This window comes from Spermophilus citellus (genome assembly GCF_964194105.1).
Source record: "Spermophilus citellus genome assembly, chromosome: 9".
NCBI classification, from domain to species: Eukaryota; Metazoa; Chordata; class Mammalia; order Rodentia; family Sciuridae; genus Spermophilus; species Spermophilus citellus.
Window position 1 is genome coordinate 135,723,642 of NC_138191.1, and position 13,018 is coordinate 135,736,659.

The 13,018-nt window shown below is 58.0% G+C and overlaps 1 protein-coding gene across 1 annotated transcript in view; it reads left to right on the forward strand.

Annotated features, from left to right (window-relative positions):
- CHD5 (chromodomain helicase DNA binding protein 5) overlaps positions 1-13,018 on the forward strand; it is a 58,906-nt gene that overhangs the window by 19,528 nt on the left and 26,360 nt on the right. The window contains exons 5-15 of the mRNA XM_081307730.1: positions 289-527; positions 2,238-2,362; positions 3,437-3,560; positions 4,213-4,379; positions 4,522-4,743; positions 6,527-6,733; positions 6,977-7,188; positions 9,268-9,399; positions 9,490-9,598; positions 10,414-10,605; positions 10,688-10,888. Of these exons, the coding sequence (XP_081163856.1) occupies positions 289-527; positions 2,238-2,362; positions 3,437-3,560; positions 4,213-4,379; positions 4,522-4,743; positions 6,527-6,733; positions 6,977-7,188; positions 9,268-9,399; positions 9,490-9,598; positions 10,414-10,605; positions 10,688-10,888 (1,930 nt within the window). The remainder of the gene's footprint in view (positions 1-288; positions 528-2,237; positions 2,363-3,436; positions 3,561-4,212; positions 4,380-4,521; positions 4,744-6,526; positions 6,734-6,976; positions 7,189-9,267; positions 9,400-9,489; positions 9,599-10,413; positions 10,606-10,687; positions 10,889-13,018) is intronic.

Here is a 13,018-nt window from a genome sequence, read left to right on the forward strand (position 1 = left end):
TGGCTGGCCTGCCCTGGGTCCTCCTGTCTCTTCCTCTTGGGTGCTGCCTGCTGCAGTGCCCTCTGTCCTCTCAGATCTTGTGGGGTCTACACACTGGTTAGCCACTCACCAGCTGTGAAGGAGGGAACAGGAGTGTCTGGGGTGGACTCTTGTCTTGGCTTTGCGCTTCCCTGTCCTCCTTTCTACCTGGTTTCACTAGCCAGGGAACATGGGGCTGCTGCTGCAGGCTGCGGGGCTGGGAGAAGGGACGGCTCTGCCCTCATGTCCTGGCTGTTTCTCCCAACACAGGCCGCTCATTGCCAAGAGGAACCCGAAGATCCCCATGTCCAAAATGATGACGGTCCTAGGTGCCAAGTGGCGGGAATTCAGTGCCAATAACCCTTTCAAGGGCAGCTCTGCGGCAGCAGCTGCGGCGGCTGTGGCCGCAGCCGTAGAGACGGTGACCATCGCCCCGCCACTGGCCATCAGTCCCCAGCAGGTGCCCCAGCCAGTGCCCATCCGCAAGGCTAAGACCAAAGAGGGCAAGGGTAAGACTGCAGGTGGGGGACTCACGCCCTGCTGGGCACCTGGGCACTCCTTACCAGGGGATTTGGGCTGACCCGCCCTTTCTCTGCGGCCATGTGGCATTGTAGCTTGGTCCTGTCTACCTGTGGGGTAGGGAGGAACGGGAATGATGGGCACAGAGCTTTGGAGGTAGTGCCTGGCCATCCAGCAGGCCCCTCTACCTGGGATGGTGGGAAGGAGGGAGGCCCGAGTGGGAGTTGGCAGGCTGGAGTTGGAGGTGGCCAGGGTTAGCCTGTTGACCTCTCCTCTGGGCGCCACTGTGGCACAGTCCTTCTCCAGGCCTGCGGGGTAGCTAGAGGATCATTTCCCTGCCCCCTCTGGCTTTAGGATCCAGGGAGGTGCAGGAGTTGGGAGTAAGGGGCTGGTATGGTCAGACTGGAGTCCAGGAAGGAGGTCCAGATCCAGTCTGACTCAGGGCTAGGGGTTGTGGACAGGAGAAGAGGACAGCAGGGCCCTGTGAGACTTGAAGTGCCCCAGGGAGGGAGCATTCTGGGTGGAGGTTTCTGGCTTCCTGGGTTTGGGGACATTGGTCTCCCAGGGTGCTCCCTAGTGCCATCTCCAGTAACTCAGCCATCCTGGATGCTGATTTGGTATTTGATGGGGGTGGGGGTTGAGGAGATCTGGGGACCCTGGTTTTCAGCCCCAAGGAGATTGGTAGCTGGGTGAGGTGGTGTACTCCTGTCATCTCAGTGACTTGAGAGGCTGAGACAGGAGGATCACAAGTTTGAGGTCAGCCTCAGCAAGTTAACGAGGCTCCCAGCAACTTAGAGAAGACTCTGTCTCAAAATTAAATACATAAGTAAATAAAAAGGACTGGCTCTGTGGTAAAGCACCCCTGGGTTAAATCCAAGGTTTATATAAAAAAAGCAGCATTGGTTTCTGGGACAAGGCCGTGGTGCCGTGCCTGGCACCCCTTTGCCAGGTCTTGGAGGGGGCCTGCTAGGCAAGTCTGACCCTGCACCGTATCCTGCCTGACCCTTATCACCAGGACCTCAGGAAGGGCCTGGCCTACGCATCGCCTGCCCATCCACTTACTGGTTTCCTCTGGGCTCCAGCTGCCCAGCTGCGGATTCCCTGAGCCACTGCTTCACAGCTGAGCTGCTGAAGTAGATTCTTTGTAGCAGTGGGACTCCCAGTCCTGTCCCCAGTGCGGCCAGAAGAGGGCCTCGGCTAAAGCCACCTGGGTGTGAATCCCGCCGCTGGACCTCTCCTCCTCTGCTTCTCCTGGCAGTGGGTTGGGCCACTGGGGGTGGCTCACTGCCCCGTGGCTAGCTTCAACTTGCCAGCCTTTTCCTGGGGGGCAGCTGTGGGAGGGGCCTGCCCTGCCTGCTTGTAGGAAGGGCTTTTGGCCTCAGGACGTAGCTCTGGGGGCCCATGCATGGACCTCAGGTGGGTGGGTATGCCTTTGGTGGCTCTGCTGAGGCGGACGGGGGCTTCCTTGGCTGGGGTGGGGACAGTGTAGGGGCAGGTGCTCTTGGCAGAGGGCCAGTGCTTTGGCCTGGCAGACAAATGTGGGTCAGGTCAGTCTCTAGCTTTCCCTTTCCCTGCTGTGTGACCCAAGCGGGGACTCCCTGTGTCCCCAGCCCTCATGCCTCATCTGAAAAGGGAGATGGTAAAACCTCACTGGGTCCCCGCATGAAGTGGCAGTTGGTGATCATGACCCTTGTTCTCAGGGCCTGGAGTGAGGAAGAAGATTAAAGGCTCCAAAGACGGGAAGAAGAAGGGCAAGGGGAAGAAGGTGGCTGGGCTCAAGTTCCGCTTTGGGGGGATTGGTGGCAAGAGGAAGAGGGGCTCTTCGGTGAGTGTGTATGTGGGCATGCATACTAAGTGTGTGCGTGTGTGCGTGTGCATGCAGATGTGTGAATGTGTGTATGTGCATGTGTGCTGGGGAGGGCCCGAGGGACCCAGGACAGTGGGCTTTCCTTTCATTCTCCTAAGCTGGCTGGGGGCTGGGGGCTGGGGCCCCTCCCCTCCGTTCTACCTGCATGCCTGCTGGGCTTTCCCTGTGGCTCTGGTGGGGTAGAGGCTGGATCTTTCCAAGGGCCCCTCTAGCTTGGGCTCTGGGCAGGAACTTTCCCCAGCCCACATTCTCTGGCTCCTGGTGCCACAGCTGCGGCTCCATCCAGGTAGCAGGGTACACTGGGAGGGTGGGGCCCGGGGAGGTGGTATGTAGGACCAGGCTAGTTGGAGCCCTGGTTATCCCTCCACTCCCAGGCCCAGCTCTGACCCCAGGGTCAGAGCCTAAGCCAGTGTCTCTGCCTTGCTCACTCCCTTCTCTGTGTGTGGAGAGTTTTTTCCCCTCACCTCAGCCCTGCAAGGTGAGAGGAAATTGGAAGCTGTTGAGTTTAGCTGCTCTGAAGGGGCATATGGAGCAGAAGGGATGGCCCACCCCAGACCTGGTGGTCCAGGTCAGCTTAGCAAACACTTGATGAGCACCTGCTGTGTCCAGCAGGCACATCTAGGGAGAGAGCGTGCAGACAGGCCATGCCACACCTGGCTCAGCACTGGCCTGTGGGTTTGGCCAAGGAGAGGTCTGGGGAGACTCCTTGGGTGGGAGTTCCTTAGGTCTGCCCCTTGCAGGGAGTTTGGCAGGATGGAGGGCAGGGCCTGGGGAGTGGTGTGGAGGTGCAAATGTGGAAGTGCCTGGGGGCTGGAGAGCAGGGCTCAGTGGGTGGGGGGACATCAGGCTGGGCCAGTGGGCTGGGCTATGGCATGAGGCTTCTATCTGGATGTGGGGGAAGTGAACCCCAGGGAGCAGTCTCCAAAGCCTCCTCTGGCCCTGCATCGCCTCACCCCACCCATCCAGGCAAGCAAAGACCTTGGATGAGCCCTGGGTATCCCTGGCTCAGAGGCCCCCTCCCTTCCTCTGCAGAGTGAGGAAGATGAGCGGGAGGAGTCGGACTTGGATAGTGCCAGCATCCACAGCTCCTCCGTGCGCTCTGAGTGCTCTGCAGCCCTGGGCAAGAAGAGCAAAAGGCGGCGCAAGAAGAGGAGGAGTGAGTGGGGCTTCCTGTTGCAGGGCTGTCAGGCCCTCCTGGTAGATATGGGGGCATTGCCGAGCCTCCCCTGGGGACGTGGGGAGGCCTCCTCAGGCCTCAGCCTCCCCTGGTCTTGGCCAGGAAGGTGCTCTGTTGTTCCTCAACTGCCCTGATCTCTTCTATCACAAGAGAGGGGTGTCCTGAGGAGGAAATCAGACCCTCGGTGTGAGCCACCAGGGGTCTGCGCTGGCAGGTAGGGCTGGAGAAACTCATCCACTGGCCACCCTGTCACCCACCCCTTTCCCCACCCACCAACACCCCTTCATCCTCTCACCCCCTAGTTTCATCCCTCTGTCCCCTTTCCTCCCTCTCTTTTATCTTTCTGTCCATCCATTTTTCTGTCCCTTCATCACCTTTCCCTCCTTTTCCTTATATCTATCTTCCATCCATCTCCTCGCTTTTCCTACCTAGGCCACCCCCAGCATTTGTTCACCCCATAGGTCCCCCATCCCCCCACCCCCCCACCTGTCCATCCTGTCCACACACTCACCAGTTCATCCACCCAGCATCTATTAAGCACCTACTGAATACCTGTCAGGCAAGGGTGATGGAGATGGTTGTGCATCACTAGGGGGACAGCTCCTCCACGGCTGCCTTTCCCCCTCTCCAGTTGACGATGGTGATGGCTATGAGACGGACCACCAGGACTACTGCGAGGTGTGCCAGCAGGGGGGGGAGATCATCCTGTGTGACACCTGCCCGCGGGCCTACCACCTCGTCTGCCTCGACCCCGAGCTGGAGAAGGCTCCCGAGGGCAAGTGGAGCTGCCCGCACTGCGTAAGCCCCGGTAGAGGCGGCCACAGGGGAGGGCAGGGATGGCACCTGGCTCCCTGGACCCGGTGCCATCACCCGTGGTGGGGAGTCGGGCCGGGAGTTGGGGGACCCGTCCCAAGGTGCCTCCACCTGGACACCCCTCCAGGAGAAGGAGGGCATCCAGTGGGAGCCGAAGGATGACGACGAGGAGGAGGAGGAGTGCGGCTGTGAGGAGGAGGAGGACGACCACATGGAGTTCTGCCGGGTGTGCAAGGATGGCGGCGAGCTGCTGTGCTGCGACGCCTGCCCCTCCTCCTACCACCTGCACTGCCTCAACCCGCCGCTGCCCGAGATCCCAAATGGTGAATGGCTCTGCCCGCGCTGTACTGTGAGTGTTACGCCGCCCCGCCCCGCCCCGCCCCGCCCCCGGGCCTGTGTGGCTTCTGAATGCCCTTTCTTAGCAGCTACCGTCAGCAAGCGTTTACTCTGCCCCAAGTTTGGCACAGACCTCATTCCCTTAGCCTTACTGAGCGTTCAAGAGCCAGGCTTTTGTTATTCCCATTTTTAGATGAGAAAACTGAGGCTCAGGAAAGGAAGTGAAGTGACTTAGGGCCACACAGCTGCAGAAGTGTCCACTTAGACCCAGGTCTTTAGAGCCACCCTGGCCCTGGCTCTGTCCCAATACTGGGGTGACGGGACGCTTGAGTCCCGGTTTCTGCAGGGAGGTGGGGGTGCCTCCCCTCACTGTTCCTCCTTGCCCCTCAGTGACTGTAGGCTTGTGAAGGCCTTATGCTCTGAGTTGGCCCCCACTACCCTGCCACCCAAGCGATGGACCTCCCTGCCCTGTGGTCCTGCCTGTGCTGTGGCTAGCCCTGGCCACTGTGTACCTGGGCTTGTGTTGTGTCTGTGCATGTGTGTCTGTGTTGCATAGGAGCCTGGGAGCCCTGTTGGACAGGTGCAGCCTTCTTAGCTGTTCTGCAAAACCCCCTGTGATGAGAGGTGGCAGGAGCTTAGTTCTGTCCAGGTCCTTCCCTGTAGGGTAGGGATGGAGGTAGGTCAGGGTGGGGCAAGGAGGTGTCCCACCTACCGACCAGAGCCAGTGGAGGAGGCTGGTCCTACCTGACTCCCCGTCTCCTCTCCTCCTCTGCTCCTTGGCCTTTGCTCTCACTAGGCTAAAGCATGGCTGGCTGAGGGGCTTTGTGGCATGCAGTGTATACCTGAAAGCCTTCCTGTGTGGTTTGGCACCACAGTAGTCCTAGACGTGGAGGGAGGTGAGGCCCTATTTTGAAGATGAGAAAACAGACTCAGGGCTGTACCTCACCCCAGGTGGTTGACAAAGATATGTGGACAGGTGGTGGCAGGGGTGGGACCTGCCCCCTCCAGCAGAGCTGTCTCTTGACATGCACAATCTCTGCCCCAGCCCAGCTGTGGCTCAGAACTGCCTCCTGCAAGGGCCAGGGCTTCTCAGAGCCCTGTCAGGGTAGCATGCTTAGTGCACAGGTGGTGGATCTGTGGCCCCTGCATTTCTCACTTCTGCCAGTCAGCAATTCCCTGGAGCCCAGCGTCCATCAGGACCCCCGTATGTTTCTGGGCTGATGGAGACTGGATTTCTGACCCAGCCAGCTCAGATACACAGTGCCTGGATGGTTGTAGCCCCGCCTGGGGTGAGGCAGGGGACAGAGCTGCATTGTCCTTCAGTGCCAGGCAGGAGCTTGTGCCCCACAGGTGCTTGTGGTCAGGATATGATGTGGCATGTTTTCAGGTGGGTTTAAGCAGGGAATGGGCAGTGGGAGGACCCATAAGTGGGGGAACGCTGAGTCTTGGGCTCTGCTCCCTGCTCCGCTGTTCCTTGCTGAGTGGGCCACGTTTTCTCCATCTGTCCTGTGTGTATGGCCATCTCCTCACCTGGCTCAGGTTTTCCAGGTGTGAGGAAGCTCACAGTCAAGTGCAAAGGACGCACATGGACTCAGTGTTGCCCATCTCCTGCAGGCACAGCATGTGCTGGTTCCCGTGGACAGGGGTGGGTGCCGTGGAGTCACTGTGGTATTCCTCTGACTTGGGGACTCTGCATCTGGCTGGAGGGAGCCTGTGTGACAGCTGATGTCGTGGGAGCCCTGGGGTGTAGCCCTGTGCCTAAGCCCTGAACTTGGGGGACCCTCTTGTGTCCACAGTGTCCCCCACTGAAGGGCAAAGTCCAGCGGATCCTACACTGGAGGTGGACAGAGCCCCCGGCTCCCTTCACGGTGGGGCTGCCAGGACCAGATGTGGAGCCGGGAGTGCCCCCACCCAAGCCCCTGGAGGGCGTCCCAGAGAGAGAGTTCTTTGTCAAGTGGGCTGGACTCTCCTACTGGCACTGCTCCTGGGTGAAGGAGCTACAGGTGAGGCACGCGGGCAGGTGTGGCTGTGCTAGGCCTGGCCTGCTGTGAGACTCTTGGCTCTCCTGGATGATGAGGAAGGGGCTGACACACAGTGCCCACCCACTGGGGGAAGGGCATGGCTGGGAGTGGGCAGCTGAGGGGGAGGGTCGTCCTTCCTGGATCAGGGCTGGGGGTAGGGAGCTGGGTGAGGGACACAAAGACACAGCCCACCTGCCTCTGGTGACTGCCGGGCTCTGTGAGCAGCTGGAGCTATACCACACGGTGATGTATCGCAACTACCAAAGAAAGAACGACATGGATGAGCCGCCACCCTTTGACTATGGCTCTGGGGATGAGGACGGCAAGAGCGAGAAGAGGAAGAACAAGGACCCTCTGTACGCCAAGATGGAGGAACGCTTTTACCGCTACGGCATCAAGCCCGAGTGGATGATGATCCATCGCATCCTGAACCACAGGTGTGTGCCCTGGGTGGTGACAGCCTTGAGCCTCACTGGAGGTGGACACCTGTGGAGCCGGGACCAGTGGTCCATTCACTCTGTAAGATGGGCACAGGGCTGGGAGCCTGGACCCTTTGGGGCTGCTGCTCAGAGCCACAGTGGGGCAGGAGGAAGAGGCCACGGGCTCCCCGCTGCTGGTGATCTGACTGTCCAGCTAGAAGGGCTCTCTGCCCAGGATACACTTGTACGTGCTTGTAGAGGACAGTGGCAGAGTCATATGGAGAAAAGAGGAACTTGACAACCAGCCTGTAAACCTTACACAGAACAGAAACGGGGTTGGGGAGCCTCGCATTCCCGGGATCCTGCTGAGTCAGCTGGATGCCCACAGGAGGGTTTTGAGGACCAGAAAGGCTGGGGTGCAGGGGTTTAGCATTCTCCACGTTTATCACAGCAGCCAACATCGGGCAGTGTGGGGGACCAGCAAGGTTAAGTCAGTGTCCCAAGCCTCACAACAGGTGGCAGAGCAGAGGGAACAGGTGCATCTGGGGGTAGGATTACTCTCTTAGCCACTGTGCTAACCTCCGTGCCCCTGTGGCAGCTTAGTTGAGCAGTCTGGGAATTCTCCAGGTGACTTGGTGACCGTAGGCTGCAGGAGGCCAGGACAAGGAGGCTGAGGGTTCTGAGAGAACATTTGGCTTCCACTTGGTGGGCAGTGGCAGCACCTGCTGATTCTCTAGCTCAGGTGCTAGGAAGCAGGTGGTGGCCACCAGGGGGCCTTGGAGGGGGACCCAGCTTGGAGTACTGTACTCCCTGCTTGCGCCCTGAACTTATGGCTCTGCCCTTGAGGGGCTCAGGATCCGGTGGCTGTTCCTGCCCTGCGTGCCTTGGGTAGTGTCTTGATCGTCAGTTGCTGGGTGCTCCATGCTCCATTTCCACCCCAGCTCCCCATTTTTCTGGGATTCATGGTTGTGGGCTCCCTGTGCCTGTCTTATGAAGTGGGTTGCTGTCAGGCTGAAGGAGCTTGCAGAGGCCTTGCTGGGGTGGCCTTCAGGGCAGAGAGGCTGTGGAACTTGAAAAGGCTCCTCTCTTTGACTGTGAAGTGCCCCTGCCCGTCCCCAGACTTCACTGAGAGTGGCCCTTACTGAGGGTCAGTATCTAGAGAAGCCTGAGCCCCACAGCGTCTACCTTTGTTAAATTGCATGTTAAAAGCAGTTTTCCTCTGTGCTTCTAATGTGGAACAGGTAACTCTCCCCTGGACTTATTCCCTGGAGTCCATAAACCAACCAATTATTTGCTGAAAAAGAATCCACTGGTTTCCATGGTGACTGGGATTGGTCTTGCTTCTTGATGGTGTCCAGGCTAGCTGCAGCACTGCTCATCCACCTGTTGGCCTGGCCACTGCCCTTTAGGGGTGCATGGCCCCCCAGCCCAGCTGTGTTTCCTTGGCCTGGTCACCTGCTCTACTCGGATGGAAGTTCCTGAGGATCCTCCTGTTGGCCAGAAACAATCTGTGTGCTTCTGGGCTTGTGCATCAGGACCAGTGCCTCTGGGGCTCTTTGGAAGAGGCCATCCCACCTGTGGGAATTACATCTTTGCCTGCTTTTTAGAGAAAGGCCCCTCACCTGGGATGGATACTGCTCTTTTATTTTTTCCCCCAATTTTAAATACAGTTTTATTTAAGACATTGCATTTTCCAGTCCTTTGGGTTTTTAAAACTAGAAAACGGACAAGACAGAGGAGAGAACTTTCTGTAACAGAGATTCTGAGTTCCTGTGTCCAGCCTGTGACTGGATGTGACTCATCCCTGCAGCAGAGGCTGGAAAGGACTCTGGATGCTGGTCCTGACCCCTCAGTGACCCTTTCTCTTCCAGTCTGTCACTTATCGGAGACCCTCTTCTATTGTGTGTCCTTGGGCAAGCTGTTGTACCTCTCTGGAGCCACTGCCCTGGCACCCTCCTCCTGGGTGGGCCCAGAATCCCAGGGGACCACTAGCACAAGTGGTTGTGCACCATGTGAGGCCCCCTGCATCATCGGCCCACACAGTGGCCACTGCCTGGAGTGGCTGCCCTCCCTCACCATCTATTTGCTGTGTTGCAGCTTTGACAAAAAGGGGGATGTCCACTACCTGATCAAGTGGAAAGACCTGCCCTATGACCAGTGCACCTGGGAGATTGATGACATCGACATCCCCTACTATGACAACCTGAAGCAGGCCTATTGGGGCCACAGGTGGGCTGCAGGATCCAGCCACCAGGTGTGGGCCCCTGGGTCCCCCTCCTGACTTGAACTCAGCTCTCCTGCACCCACGCTCTTTCCCAGGGAGCTGATGCTGGGAGAGGACGCCAGACTGCCCAAGCGGCTGATCAAGAAGGGCAAGAAGCTGAAGGATGATAAGCAGGAGAAGCCGCCAGACACGCCCATTGTGGACGTGAGTTGAGAGCGGGGCAGCAGGGTAGGATGGCCAGGGCTCCCTGGCCCAGGCTTGTCTGTGGAGGAGGGCGCGTTCTCGGGACCCTCATGTGCTCGGACTCACCCACATGCCCACAGCCTGGCAGCTGGCGTGCCGGTTACACACCACTCCTACCTGTGAGGCATGCCGGCCAGTGCATTCAGCAGAGCTCCCTGGGGTGTTTAACAGTGCCTGGCCCTTGGGTGGCACTGGGGGGTTAAGGAGCCCTGAGCCCTGTTCCAGAAGCATCTTATCCCAGGGCCCTGGGCAGGGACACATAGCAGGGTGTCAGCTGTGTGGGAGAGGCAGTGGGTCTAGTCCCTCAGGAGAAGTTTCATCAGAGAGGCACCTGCAGCCACAGCACGAAGGGCCCAGGTGATGTCCTGGGCCAAGTGGAGGTGGTGGTTCTGGCAGCTGTTGAGAGTCCCCAGATCCACGTTCATTCTGTCACTCACCCAACAGTAGGGACAAGTGCCCCAGCGTCAGAGGCACTGTGTGGGGCATCTGGGAAGCAGGGAGCAGGATTTGGGGGGGGTCATGACAACCTGGGTCACAGACAGAGAATGCAACAATCAGATGTCCCTGGAAGGAGAAGTACAGGGCCAGCTGGGGAGGACCTGTGGCAGCAGATAGGCCAGGGAGGGAGTCGGCCTTCCAGCTGAGGCCTGAGGAAGGGCTGGGGCGGCAGGGAGGAGCAGGAGGGTTCCAGGGAGGAGCAGCTGCCCGTGCAGAGCCTGGAGGGTGGACCCTGTGGCCCAGGACTCAGCGTGTCTGCACTTCTCCCTTCCCCACAGCCCACGGTCAAGTTCGACAAGCAGCCATGGTACATCGACTCCACAGGTGGCACTCTGCACCCCTACCAGCTGGAGGGCCTCAACTGGCTGCGCTTCTCCTGGGCACAGGGCACTGACACCATCCTGGCCGATGAGATGGGCCTGGGCAAGACAGTGCAAACCATCGTGTTCCTGTACTCCCTGTACAAAGAGGTGGGCATGCTGGCAGGTGGGTGGGCAGAGGCTGGCGCCAGCTCTGGGCAGACAGATTCACTGCCTCGGTCTCTCTTGGCAGGGCCACTCCAAGGGGCCCTACCTGGTCAGTGCGCCCCTGTCTACCATCATCAACTGGGAACGTGAGTTCGAGATGTGGGCACCCGACTTCTACGTGGTCACCTACACAGGGGACAAGGAGAGCCGCTCTGTGATCCGCGAGAACGAGTTTTCCTTTGAGGATAATGCCATTCGGAGTGGGAAGAAAGTGTTCCGCATGAAGGTGAGCGTCTGTGTCCCCGGAAGGTGCCTGGTCTCCCAGGGGCCCAGACGCCCTGCAGTGTGCAGTGCCCCTTCCATGCCCTGTGGAGGTGAGGTGCAGGCTGGCACAGGGCTTCTGCAGAGGAGACTTCAGGCTGGTACCAGCATCTTAAACAGAGGTGCTGGCCTCCCTGGGAAGACTCTAGGGGAGGATCCAGCCTTCCTGCTGCTTCCTGCCTCTGGTGGCGTCTCTGGCTTAGGGCTGCATCCCTTGTCCCTCGTCTTGGTCCGGTCACCTGGTTTTCTCCCCTTTGTGTCTGACTTCTGTTTTCTTACAAAGAGACCAATCACAGTGCTCACACAACCACCTGATCCAGCATGACCTCAACTAACTGTATCTGCAAAGACCCGTTTGCAAGAAAGCTTCTAGGTGGACTGGAGTTTAGGGAAGACGTTGTTCAACCCTGTACACCATCGGTGTACCTCTGGCAAGTCACTGGGTCTCTCTGTGTCTTAGAGTCTTCTCAGAAAAATGGGGCTAACAGACCCCTTTACACAGCTGTTGGGAGGGTCATGGTTAGGAAAAGCTGGGCAGGGCCTCCTGACTTCATACTGCTAACCCCCAGGGGGTTTGTCTTAGGGCAGGCGCTGAGCCAACAGCTCCTGTTAGGAGGAGGGGGCCGAGATTCTGCATTTGATTTACTAGGACTTTTATTTATTTATTTATTTATTTATTTTGCAGTGCTGGGGATTGAACCCAGGGGATTGAACCCAGGGCCTTGCCCTTGCTAGGCAAGTGCTATACCGCTGAGCTAAATCCCCAGTGAGATTCTGCATTTGAAACAAAGTCACAGCCAACACGGATACACCAACTTCTGGTACCTTGGCCACACATTGAGCAGAAGAAGGTGGTGCCTCAGCAGGCCCCAGCTAAACATCAGCACTCATGTTAGCTCCTGTGTTGGGGGCTGGCAGCGTCTCCCTCCAGAATGTGTTGTCTTGGCTTCGTTGACAGTCTCTGAGCAGCCGTTCAGTTTCCTAGGAGAGGCTCAGAAACTGTCTGCTGAAGGAACAACAACTGGATCAGTGATCCCAAGGTGGCTTTTTAGACAGATGAGCCTATGAGCCTGGGGGGTCACAAAGAATCCTCCCTTAGCTCCCACTGGGGTCTGGCTATGGCTGAGCACTTCAAAATCTTCACTCCCTTATTTATTATTTTATATATTTTTTATTTTATGTACTTATGATTTTATATATTTTTCAACCAGAGATTGAACCCAGGGGCGCTTAACCACTGAGCCACCTCTCCAGCCCATTTTATTTTTTATTTTGAGACAGGTTCTCAATAAGTTGTTTAGGGCCTTACTAAGTTGCTGAGGCTGGCCTTAAACATGTGATTCTCCTGCCTCAGCCTCCTGAGCCGCTGGGATTGCAGGCAGGGGCCACTGCCTTCAGCTCCTCCCTTATTCTATTAAAAAATTGTGGTAAAATGCACATTTTAACCATTTAAGAGTACATACTCAGGAGTGTGAAGGATGTTCACGTTATCCTGAAGCCAATCTCCAGAACCCTTTCCACCTGGCAGAATGGAAGCTGTCTCCATTAAACACCGACGCCCCATCTGACACCTGCCAGCCCCTGGCAACCACCTCCTGTGTTCTGTGTCTGAGACTCTGACTCCTCCAGGAGGGCCAGGCCGGTGGAGTTGTACAGCGTGACTCCTTAGCAGAGAAGGCCTTCAGGGTTCATCCACTGTGAGGCCTGGGTCAGAGTGGCCATCTGTTTTCAGGCTGAGTGTTCCCCACCGGGTGGATGGACTGTGTTTTATTTCATCTGTGGACGGGCCCTTGGGCTGCTTCTCCGCCTGGCTGTCGGGAACAGTGCTGAGGATGTTGGTTGTGCCGCTGTCTCTCCCGTCTCCATCCACGCCTCCCTTGGGGGTGCACTCAGGGCAGGGTTGCAGGACCACGGGGTCATTCTGTTTTTGACTTTGTGAGGAACAGAGTGAGCTCTTCCAGTCCTCGTGGCTGTCCTCACTGACCTGAGTGAGGGGGCTGGGGCTGGGGCCGGGAATAAGCTGATCAAGGTCCCAGCTCAAGAGGCTGGGGCTGGTACAAAGCCTGTGGCCAGCTTTCCCTCTGCCCCTCTCTGA